Here is a 12,526-nt window from a genome sequence, read left to right on the forward strand (position 1 = left end):
CGCTGAGGTGAAGCCCTAACTCAAGCAAAAAAGAGAACAAAGGGACCTTACCCAAAGTATAGCAGCGTGCGGCACGGAGGGACACAGTGGACCCTGCAAGGAAGCAGATGGGGTCACATGCTACTTTGGCTCCAGACTGTGGGTGGAGGAAGCCACAGCTGGTGTTTGAGCTGAGCACTGGCTAGAAATGTGTCTATGTGACTGAAGATGTATCTCAGTGGGTGGAGCGCTCACCTAGAGTATACAGAGCACTGGGTGGCATCCCAAAACACCGCATTAAGCCAGGTGTGGCAGCATATTCCTGTCATCTCAGCCCCGAGGAGGTAGAGGTCAGAGAATCAGAATCAGGACTGTTGTCGGTTATATAGAAACTTTGAGGCTAGCCATTTGGGAGGAACGGGCTAAGGAGGGGCTGTTGTTCCTGAGAGCCATTTATGAGAGCCTGCCTCAGAAATGAAAGAACTAGAGACTGATTACAGCCAACATTCCAAAAAAGATGGAATGAAGGATAGACAGACAAGCAAGCAGAGGATGATCAGCTGAAGGGGTATGGCTGTGATCTGGGCAGTTTACACTGTGATGGCAGGCTAACCCGGGAGTGTTGAGGTCTGTGAGGGAAGGAGACAACCTCCCGTTTCCCTGCCTCAGTATGCACCTGTACACCACCCTGGATGTCCTTGTCAGTGGCGGAGAAACAGTAGCATCCACCAGGAGGATAAGCTCAGGGCATAGAACCTGAGGCCGTTGCTCTGATGTGACGTCTGTGAACTCCTGTTTTAAAGCAGTGTTTCGGTAGTGTTTCTTTTCTAAGAGAGCACCATGTCTGATAATTGCATGTCCTCTGTGCTAGCCAACCACACATGTTTATGAGGCTGTCAGCCACTGTGGTGTCCGCTTGCCTGTGGCTGAGTTGGGACTCGGGGAAGTACTTGTGTATGAGGGGGACACACCTGACTATGCGCGCATACTTTTATTTCATACCTTATAGAGAGACCTGACTATGCGCACATACTTTTATTTCATACCTTATAGAGAGACCTGACTATGCACGCATACTTTTATTTCATACCTTATAGAGAGAAAATAGATAACAGCAACCCCCAGCAGGAAAGAGGAGAAAAAGAGATACTCCGTAAAGGACTCGTGCTGGCAAGGCCTGTGTCACAGGCGCTCAGTCCCATGACAAGGAGGACTGCTCTGAGCTTCCATGTCCTCCCTGCTCACTCCAGTTAATTGTCTGCAGAGAGCATTGCCAAGGTTCCCCCCCACCTCCAAAACATAGCAGGGGCCCTTTTCTGTGTCTGATTTGTCTCTGGGGTCCCCTGTATAGCTCTTCTTCTAGAGCCCCTTAGGATTCCTTGAGGTATTTGTCCTAATTGTCATGCCTTGAGGTGAGCTCTCTTGTCCTAAGAATAAATAACACAGTGTCTGTTAGGGAGGTGTCCTTGTGCCCGTTTTTTTGGAAAGTTAAAAAAAAGAAAAATACAGATACGTTGGGCTCCTAGCTTCAGGAAAACGTAGAGTGAGACAGTGTATCTCGTGGACATCTCATGGATTGGTCCAGGGCCCCACTGCACAATCTTATCCAGGGTCTGTAACTGAGTTCTTATGGAGCTGTGGCTGTGTCCAAGTAGCACCCGCAAGGAAGTTTAATCATCCGTAGTAAGCGGTTATGAACTAGTCGTAAGAGAGGGAAGTGCACCAATCGGCCTAAACGTCTATTCTACAGAGCATGTCTTTTGAAAAGTAGGGGCAAATCTGTACAGTGGTGGGAGTGGTGAGATAAGCTTAGTGGGAGAGAACTCTGGACGGTGGGAGTACATGCCATAAAGATGCATGTGGTTGGAGAGTGTCTGCATATGGCGGGCAGAGTCCCCGCCCAGTAGCAGTTCTCTGTTGAAGTGGGAAAGCTCTACTCTTCTTTCCAGTTGCCTTTGCGCTGCATACAAGATGAATGCACTACCAGCTGCACTTTAACTAAGTAGTTGAGTTTATCATAACCCATATCCAGTTGATGTTTTCAAATCTAGCCTCAAAGGAAATCTTTAATTGCTAATTTTAAATTTTTGTCTCGTGATACATGGGGTAGAAATTGCAACCCTCCCCACAACCTCCCTCTCATTTCCCTCTTACCATAATAAATACAGTGCTGGAAGAATTGTAAAGGGCGTGCGCTTGTAGAGATTGAAGGATCATCGGTATAAACTGTTCTGGAAGAACTTGAACTCCTAATGAAATCAATCAGTTCTGAAAAGAAAAGGATATAATCCAGAGAGATGTCTGAGATGCTGAGTAGTTAAAGTGCGCCTCACTTTGGCATGCGTTCATCCCCAGCTGCTTGACCCTGATGTTCACATCCCATCCCGTGACTCACAACTGTCTTGGGAGGGTCTGACCCCTCTGGCTCTGCAGGCACCCTCTCTCCAATGCACACATGCACACGTATGCACACACTTTAAATTCTAAAAGTTAAAGGAAAGAAATTATCAGTGGCATCAAAAAGGCAGGGGTGTTGTTCTGCAGCTTCTTAATAAATTTAAAATTTTATAATGTGAGTTTAGATTTCTCTTTGAATTATTTATATTTCAATTTTTCACTAAAATAATTCCAGCCTGCCTGACATTTGCTTTCTCAAAGTGAAAGTCTCATTTTGAAAAGATGATTCCTTGATCATTAAGTGGTTTTAAACTATATTACACTTCATTTTTATCCCGGGTTGTATGCCTCATAGACAAAGAATGCCCAAACATCATAGGGGTAAATTATTCATTTCTAAATCGTAAGCATCTTACGAGCATTATACAAAAGAGTAAAACTTACTAAAAGATATAATGTGATAATTCACTGTGAGTCTCTGTGTGAGCCCAGGAGAGCTTTCTGAACCTAGCGCCTGCCAGGTCTCCAGACCGCAGGCCTGGGGAACACCATCACCTTTAGTCAGAGACACTGTGGCTTCTGTCCTTAACATGGCGTCTCCTCCTTATCTTTCCTTAGTCTGTTTCCACACTTACAGAACTAATCTGACTCTCAGCTTTTTGTTCTTGTGGAAGGCGACTAAGGGTCAGGCTCTTCCCAGAGAGTTGGCATTTTCTGCCCGTTTCACTTTGTGAAAAGGTCGTGCACCATGTGGAAGGCCTGGCACTCGCTCCAAACATCAAGTGGCTTTAATCTGTCCTTGATGATTCTTAACTAATCCAGTGTTCTCTGTATGACCCCATAAGGACAGCCTCCCAGCCACCTTAAATGGAAGCGAGACTGTCCTTCACTGGCATTGTGTTGCCTGTAGAGGTGCCATAGCCATTACAGTGGCCTTCCTGACCCAACCCGACCTTCAAACGCCTTTGGGAGATTTCTGTAACCCCATCTGTGCGTCACATATTTCAAACAGTGGGAGGAAGTTCCTGGCACAGTATAATGGTAGGAAGTGAGTGCTTTAGGTTAAACTTGGTGTGCTTTCTCAAAAGCATCTGTGATAGGAGAAGAGTGTGAAACCCAGCCCTGTGTACTGGGGGACCCCAGAGGCCAAGGAGGGGGCCAGATCACCTCTGCTTCACTCCAGCCAAAGAACTGAAGCATTGAGAGAAGCTTACCTGCTGCTGCCGGAACCCACAGTACGATGGGGGAAGCCAAAGGCTGTAGCTGTGAGCCTTCCTCATCGGGGACATGTCCTTCCACTGAGTCTACTCTACTGCACCCAAGTTTCTGCACAGTGTAGAAACATCAAGAAAAGGGGAGTTAGCCAGGAAGCCATAGTGTTGCCTTGGTTTTCATCTTTGGAGGGTTTGGGCATTGCTGTTTTTGTTTTACTCAGCTGACACCCCTTTGCCTGTAATTCAGGCTCTAGTTTTTCTGTAGGTATCTGGCCCTTGGCTTGTTTCCGACACTTATGGCCTAACAGTCTGTTGTTGAAATTTGGGTGTGTTTTGTTTGGTCGGTTTTGGTTTTGTTTTGTTTTGTTTTTTAATATAGTCAGCAAACATTTGGTGGCTGGAAAATGTGGATCTCTCTCCAACTGCCTCAGTATATGGAACTTAAAACTTTGGTCCCTTTTTAGGCCTGTAGTTATGTGTGGATCTAACTTGGAGTAAGCAGTGGCTTCCTGCTCTTACATGTGAATGGGATATTCTGATTTTGCCAGTTTGCTGTGGGTTTTGAAAGCAAATCCATTGTTTTTAGTAATAAAAACCTCTTACAGTATTCACGTCATGCCATCCAATCTCTGCAGGTGCTGAAGAGAAAATTTTGGAAGAGTTTAAAGAAACACACAATGCAGAGTCTCCAGATTTTCAGCTCCAGGCAATGATCCAGGCTGCTGGCAAGCTGGTGCTGATTGACAAGCTGCTGCCAAAGCTGAAGGCTGGTGGCCACAGGGTGCTTATCTTCTCCCAGATGGTGCGCTGCTTGGACATCCTGGAAGACTATCTCATCCAGAGACGGTGAGGCCACTACAGAGAAACAACAGAAAGAGGGCAGGACGCGGTGTGAGTCACCTAGAAGTGACATTTACAGTAGAGGTGGCAGAGTGGGAACAATATATCACCTCCCCCTTTAAAGCCACAGTTATATAAAGGGGCATCTTACATGATAGCAGGGCGGCACTGTGTACTTTTGTTTTTCTATGACAGGGTTTCTCTGTGTAGCCCTGGCTGTCCTGGAACTCACTCTGTAGACCAGGCTGCTCTTGAGCTCACAGAGATTCACTTGTCTCTGCTTCCTTAGTGCTGGGATTAGAGGCGTTTATCACCACCGCCAGGTCTATGTAGGTTTCTTTGTTTGTTTGTTTGTTTTATGCTGCACACTTTTGTGAGCAGTTTCTCGTCATTTTGTTCAACTTGGCGAGAAGAGTTCTTACTTAAAATTAAAATGTATTTTATCAGCTATTCTTAGAGTTTAGCTGTTTCCTTGAGGAAGTAAAACAAAACTTTAAATCTTGAGTGTTCTGGCAGTTGTATGGAAAACACCCCTGATCTGAAGTATTTATGCTAAATCCTTCTATTATGTGAGCGCATATTACATATTGGAATACTTATTTGAAAGCAAAAATGAGTGAGCATATGGTAGCTGTGGGTCAGGCCTCCGTGTTGTATTTCCAGGTACCCATATGAAAGGATTGATGGCCGGGTCAGAGGCAACCTCCGCCAGGCAGCTATTGACAGATTCTCCAAACCTGATTCCGATCGGTTTGTGTTCCTCCTGTGCACACGGGCAGGAGGGCTAGGCATTAACCTCACTGCTGCTGATACCTGCATCATCTTCGATTCAGACTGGAATCCCCAGAATGACCTCCAGGTAAGTGGGGGCAGGCTGCCTGTCTCCAGTGCCTCTTGTGACAGACTTATCAGTCACACCAGTGAAGTAGTGTGTCATTGCCTTTGTCTCCTGACTCAGAGGAAATCAACTAGTGATCACCTGATGTGTGAGATGAGAGGAAACCCTGTAGAGTGTTGGTATCGTTCTAGACTGCACCTTTCATTATTTTAACAATGTGTGGTTTTAGAACTAACTAGAGAGACATGTGTTTTTTTTTCATTCTTTTTGTTGTTGTTGTTTTGTTTTGTTTTGTTTTTAGAGACAGGGTTTCGCTGTATAGCCCTGGCTGTCCTGGAGCTCACTTTGTAGACCAGGCTGGCCTCGAACTCAGAAATCTGCCTGCCTCTGCCTCCCGAGTGCTGGGATTAAAGGCGTGTGCCACCACACCCGGCGAGACGTGTTTCTTGAGTTGATCACTTTGGCTGCCATAACAGAATGCTATGATGGAGCAGCGTAAACAATATCCATGCCTTTTTCAAGGTTCTGGAGTTGAACTGTGAGGTCTGGGTACCAGCAAGATTGGGTTATTGCTGCATAGACAGCTGTCTTCCTCCTGCTGCTTCTTACAGGACACTAATCCTGTTCATTAGGGCACCACCCTCGTGACCTAATTATCTCCTGAGTCCTCATCTCTAGATCTAACATTGAGATCAGCTTTCCAGCCCACGTATTTAGGGAGGACATAGTCCTGCGTTTGCTCCACGGTCCTGTGCTCCATTGCAGCAGCCTTTGGTTCCTTTTCTTTCCAGGCTCAAGCTAGATGCCACAGAATAGGGCAGAGCAAATCTGTGAAAATCTACAGGCTGATTACAAGGAACTCCTATGAAAGGGAGATGTTTGACAAGGCTAGTCTGAAGCTGGGTCTGGATAAAGCCGTGTTGCAGTCCATGAGTGGAAGAGAAAATGCCACTAATGGGGTAAGAAGACACTGCCCAGGCTGTATGTTCAGTCTGCCTTCCTTCTGCATCCAGCTGATTGTTAGGAAGTATTTGACATCTGTTTTTTGTTGTTTATTTTCTTGAGACAAGGCCTCACTATGAGCTCTTGCTAGCCTGGAACTTGCAGATCCACCTGTTTTTACCTCCTGATTTCTGGGTTTAAAGGAGTGTGTTACCACACTCCACTGGCTTGTGTTTTTGTTTTGTTTTGGTTGGGTTGGGTTTGGTTTTGGTTTTTCAAGACAGGGTTTCTCTGTGTAGCCTTGGCTGTCCTGGAACAACTCACTTTGTAGACCAGGCTGGCCTCGAACTCAGAAATCCACCTGCCTCTGCCTCCTGAGTGCTGGGATTAAAGGTGTGCGCCACCACTGCCCAGCTCCACTGGCTGTTTTTTAACCTCAGATTCTAAGTATATGTTACTGTATTTTCCTTTGTTATAAGTAAACTCTCTTAAGACATTTAGTTTGTGTTTTAAGCCTGAGTTACTCTGAGTACTTTCAATTTCTCTGAAAAGGTACAACAGCTGTCCAAGAAGGAAATAGAAGACCTCCTGCGAAAGGGGGCGTATGGTGCACTGATGGATGAAGAAGATGAAGGGTCTAAGTTTTGTGAAGAGGATATTGACCAGATTCTCCTTCGACGAACCCACACTATCACCATTGAGTCTGAAGGGAAAGGCTCCACATTTGCTAAGGTTTGAATCCACCTAGGGGGCCAGGTCTTTAGTGCAGCCTTCTAGAACTCACAAAGAGAACTTCTGCAGCACATTGGCCTTTCATTGTGAATTATAGATCAGTTATTACTTTCCCAGCGCCTCCCAACATGTACAGCGTTCTCTGCACGCTGGGTTCTCTCCTGTGCGGGACCCTCATGGTCTTGTCCTCCTGTGTTCTTCCCCATGCTCCCCCTGTGAAGTCCTTGTGTGAATTTTGTTCTTCATAATCTCCCAGACCTCAGTGCCCAAAACGACCCGAAAAGATGATCAGGTCACTCCATGTTTAAGTCTGTTTTGTTTTCCCCTTTCATTAGGACTCCACAGCTCTGCTCACAGCTAAAATGAGCCCATGACACTCTATCCCAGCTCCTGCCACAGCCTGCCTCACAGCTGGCACCATGTGCTCTTCCAACAAGCCAACCCGCTAAGGCCAAGGCTGCTCTGAGCCCTGACTGTCACCTCTAACCCACTTGCTAGTATTCGGGATGTCCACACCAAGGCTCATTCTACTTTGTAGTTTTGCTAAACTGGTTTACTTGCAGTAAAGCATGAAATTCGACACTTTGACATATTATAGGCTAGGGCAACCGTTAGCACAACCCTAAGTTTTGAATGTTCCTACTACCTCAGAGAGCTCCCTGTGCCCCTTAGCAGGCAGTCCCTACCCTTCGCACTTCACCCAGTTCTGCAAATCGCATGCCCTTTTTTTTTTTTTTAATAGCTTTGTCCACCCTGGAAACACCACTCTGTGTGGAGTTCTATCATGTGTGGTCTTTTGAGTGCTTTCATAAAATTAATGTTTTTCACGTTTGTCCTTATAGTATACATGGATAATTATGGATAATTTGGTTTGGTTTGGTTTGGTTTGGTTTTTCGAGACAGGGTTTCTCTGTGTAACCCTGCCTGTCCTGGAACTCACTCTGTAGACCAGGCTGGCCTCGAATAATTTATTCCTTTATGTTTTACAATGTTCTACTGTGACCAGGTGATGATAGATGCTCCAGTCATTTATTAATTGCTAATTGATGAAATTTGGGTTATTTTTACTTTGGGATTTTCAGTGTAGTAGTTTTTTTTTTTTTTTTTTTTTTTTTTTTTTTTTTTTTTTTTTTTTTTTTTTTTTTTTTTTTTTTTTTGGACATGTCTTTTCGTTTCTCTTGCACATTCAACAGAAGCAGAACTCGAGGTGATGTTAGCTTTCTTGGCTCCCCAGTGAGGCCTGAACTCAAGGCCTCATCTGTGCATGCTTATCATTTAAGGAACTAACAGGCTGGGTTTCTTTGTTTCTGTTTTTCTTTTAAACAAATTGGGGAATGTGCTGGGCTCCACCCTGGCATCTTCTTCCACTGGTCATTGTATACAGCATCCCTTATCCTACTGCCCTCCGTGTCCCCTCCACTCTGCAGAAGCCCCTTCATCTGCCTTCACATCACATAAGACCTATTATTCCTTCTCCCCTTTTGCTTAAAAATCTCTTCCTGTCGTTTCATGACGGAACCTACACACACACATATAGCATCCAGGTTCACATGTGAAACAAATGTGTTTATATCTCTGAGCCTGCCTTAGATTGCTCCACACTTTGGTTTCCGGCTCCATCCACTTCCTTGAAAATGCCATGATTTTGTTTTTCTTTACAACTAAATAAAAGTCCACTGTGTATAGCTAGAACATTTTCTTTATCAGTTCCTCTGTTGTTGGACATCTAGGCTGGTTCCATTTCCTGCCTATTGTGAAACTTGGGTGTGCAAGTGTCTCTGTGGTGTGTTGACTCAGAGACCTGCCTTCAAGAACACAATCCGGAGGCCTGGCTGGGTGACATGGTGGTGCTATTTTTAGTGGTTTGAGGCACTCCACACTGAGCCACTCCACTCCGTAGTGGCTCTGTGAATTTGCATCCCCACTGGCAATGAATACGAATTCCTCTTTCACTCCGTCCTGGACAACATTCCTTGTTTGTTTGTTTTCTTCTAATTTCTGTTTCCCCTGTGGCTTAAACTGTTGAACCTGTTTGCTTTCTGGATGGACCACTTCCTGTTGCTTTCCCATACCTGTGTGTTCAGGTGGCTTTTCCCTCGTCCTCACAGGTACCGTGCTAACTAGTTTGTGATCTGTTTCAAGCTGAGCTGTCTGTGGTGTGAGGAAGGAGTTGAGTTCCCCCATGGCCCCAGCTTGTAGAGGTTCTTCCCTGGCCTCTGCACTCTCATGTCTTTACAGTCTCTAGCACAGTCTTTCCTCAGTCCTCACATGCAGTCTCAGCATGTGCAAGACACGCACACACGCACGTGTTTCATGCACGCACGCATGTTCTCCTTCTGAGTAACATGCAGATGCCAGGGTTGGATGTGGTAGTTCTCCCTGCCTTCTTCACTTTTGTTGTTCATATCTGCTGATGTCTACCTCTATTAATTTCACCTTTAGAAGAATGTCTTTTTAGGAAGTCTTCTTCATATTTGGTCATTATTTCTGGTGTAAACTGCTGGAGCGGTGTGCTCTAACCTCACTGGTGGCTGTCGCTATAACTTCTCCCCCATGCAACGTGAGGCACAGCCATGTCCATGTTAAACTTACCCCTATTTTCTACTAGCTCCTGCTTCCCCTGGGATAGGGCTCAGCCTGCTAACCACACGTGCCCGTCCCCTGCTCTGGCCTCCACCCTCATCAGCTTGCCATGGCTCCTGTACTTCAAGCCCCTCATCCTTGCTCCTCTCTGGGCCTTTGTGCAGGGCTCTGCCATGAACAGTCCTGCCACCTCTCTTCTTGTACAAGTCTTCTAAAATATGGTCCAAGCATTTTCTTCTAGAGAAAACTAATTTTTTTTTAGATCTGCTCCCAGCAGGACCTTGCTGGAACCAAGTTCCAGGCCTTTCTCACTTGTTTACACTTTTCTACTCCTGTGGCAGGTGTGGAAAAGTGTACAAGGGACACTTGTCATCTGTCTCCCATGCACTATACTGCCTTGCAGAGGCTGAGCACGCATATACTGTGACTAGATAAACAGAGGCTACCAGGGGTCCTGACTCTGAGAACCGCATCTCAGAGTAATGCATACGTTTTCCACCTTTAGGCCAGCTTTGTTGCGTCTGGAAATAGGACAGACATTTCTTTGGATGACCCAAATTTCTGGCAGAAGTGGGCTAAGAAGGCTGAATTGGACATCGATGCCTTAAATGGGAGGGTGAGTGAGAAGTCTCATCCAGACTGCTGCAGCCTGATCTGACCCGAAGGTTGGTATGACGCTCACCATGCTTGCTCTTTCGTTAGAACAACCTGGTAATTGACACTCCTCGAGTGAGGAAGCAGACCCGGCTATACAGCGCAGTGAAGGAAGACGAGCTGATGGAGTTCTCCGACCTGGAAAGCGACTCCGAAGAAAAGCCTTGTGCAAAGCCACGGCGCCCCCAGGATAAGTCTCAGGGCTATGCCCGGAGCGAGTGCTTCAGGGTCGAGAAGAATCTGCTGGTTTACGGGTAAGGCCAGTTCACTGCATGGAGTCTCATTTTATTTTACCAACAGCTGGAATTCTCAGTTGTCATAGGAAAACCGTATTTCTGCAGATCTGCGTGGCTCCCCTTAGTGTGGCCAGACAGATACCTCCGCACTTACTTTCTGCAGGTTGTGGCTCGTAAAGTCAATATGACCCACGTTCTAAATCCTCCTGGGTGTGGAGAGAGAAGCCACTGGAATTTATGAGTGCTAGCTTGCACGATGGGAATTACAGCAGTTCTAATTTTCTTGTAGATTATTAAAAACTAAGAATGATGTAAAATTGCAAAATCTTTTGGCAGTGTACTGTCACATAAACGTTATGACCATAGTCACCCTTTAATAGATTTCTGCTGTAAAGACTTGGCAGAGGCGGAGGCTTCCTTCATGTGCCTGGCCTCCAGTCTGCAGCCTCAGAGCCCATCTGAACGGCTCGAGTCTGTGGGCTTCCTTCTGCTACAGGACGACTCCCACATCAGCTTCCCATCCCATGGACCATGGCACCCACATAGCACTTTGAATTGCAGGGTCCTCAGTAGATACCTGAATCAGTAGGAAGAATGTGCTCACAGATCATGGGACTGTAGACAGATTCCATTAAAATAGAAACAACCACCAGAGCACCTGTCACTGAGTCCATGTTGTCCTGGCTGTGGCCTGTGGCATTTCTTCCAATGGCTCCTTGCTGGTGAAGGGGGTCGGGGGAGGGGGGGGACGGACTGGGGGGTAGCACATGTCTGAGGCCTACAGGGTTCTGTGGCTGACACTTGTCTGTTGGAATCTTTCTCATGGGTGAGCTCTGTTTGGGAGCTTAGCTTCCACTAACTCCCCTGTTGCCCCACCCTTCTCTGTGTGCCCCCTTGGTTCTGCCTAGGCCCCACCCCCTCCTACACAGGTGACCAGCCTTAAGCCCGCCTCTCTTGCTGCACTCCCCTCTGCTGCCCCTTTGCGCTCTGACCTGCATGTCTCATCATTCTCTCTCCTAATTGAATCCTATTCAGCATTTCCAGAAGGACAGGAGCTCTTTCAGTGTATCCTCAGTGAATGCACTGTGCCACAGATACACCGTGCTGCATAGATGTTTGTGTGCCAGCTGTTGGCACCAGTCTGCACACTGGGTAGCTCGCCGGCCTCTACCCAGGACAGAGACTCACCTAGCCTCAGCCCTTTGCCCCCTGTACCTCCTTCCTTGTTTCGGCCTGATGATCATAGATACAAACTCTGTTGGAAACCTTAGGACTGGAGCATACTTATAACTCCTAGGATGCTCAGGGCATCTGTCTTTCAGTCAAGTCCTTTCCTCTTCCCACTTCTACTGTTATGGATTAAACAACCACCCTGTGGTGGGCACTCAGATACCAGAACTACCACTGTGAGCAAGGCCAGTATAGCCTAAGAGGCAGGTGAGCAAGCAGAAATGTCAGTAGCCTATGAAGATGAAGTGACAGGCAGTGCCTGGCTAAGAGGACACAGAAGCTCAGCGCGTTCCCTTAAGATATAATTTAGGGACCGCCCTCACACTTTGGGGGCGAGGAGGAGTCACAGGGAGAATCTGTGGCTGAGGGACATCAGAAATGTGCAGATGTGAGAAAGGGAGGGAGGAGCAAGCCCGAGGCCTGGGTCTGAGAGAGGTCAGAACAGCCAGGAAGAACAGTGGTTTGGCGAGCGGCAGTGCATGACAGAGGATTTTCTATGTTCTCGAAGCACAACTCTCAGCTGTTACAGAAAGCAGCAGAGAGGCTCTACATTGTGAGCTCTGCCTGGTGGAGAAGGCACAGCTCAGGCGGCCTTTGAGCCCGTGTGTTATGTAGTAGGTATTTCTGAGACCGAGCGGTACGATGGCTGTTTGTGTGACAGTGGTACATGTGCTGTTTGTTTCCTGCGCCTAGTCCTTCCTCCTGCCATTTTTTTCTGGGAGGCCCTGAGACTTGGTCCAGCATCTTCCCTGAGCTGGAAGTAGCCATTCCCTGTTGAAAAGGAGCTAGAGGGCTTTTCGTGCTTCACTAGTTACCGAGGCATTTGAGGTGGGTTGATGCAGTAGGACCCCTCAGCATGTAGCTTTGATTTCTAGTAGTCA

General features: G+C 46.8%; 1 protein-coding gene across 4 annotated transcripts in view; it reads left to right on the plus strand.

The window, feature by feature from the left end:
• Chd7 (chromodomain helicase DNA binding protein 7) overlaps positions 1–12,526 on the plus strand; it is a 176,754-nt gene that overhangs the window by 143,270 nt on the left and 20,958 nt on the right. For all 4 annotated transcript variants that reach the window (XM_029475873.1, XM_021160001.2, XM_029475875.1 and 1 more), the window contains exons 16-21: positions 4,226–4,436; positions 5,094–5,289; positions 6,060–6,227; positions 6,763–6,942; positions 10,031–10,141; positions 10,228–10,433. In XM_029475873.1, the coding sequence (XP_029331733.1) occupies positions 4,226–4,436; positions 5,094–5,289; positions 6,060–6,227; positions 6,763–6,942; positions 10,031–10,141; positions 10,228–10,433 (1,072 nt within the window). The remainder of the gene's footprint in view (positions 1–4,225; positions 4,437–5,093; positions 5,290–6,059; positions 6,228–6,762; positions 6,943–10,030; positions 10,142–10,227; positions 10,434–12,526) is intronic.

The sequence above is a fragment of the Mus caroli genome, chromosome 4 (genome assembly GCF_900094665.2).
Source record: "Mus caroli chromosome 4, CAROLI_EIJ_v1.1, whole genome shotgun sequence".
NCBI lineage: Eukaryota > Metazoa > Chordata > Mammalia > Rodentia > Muridae > Mus > Mus caroli.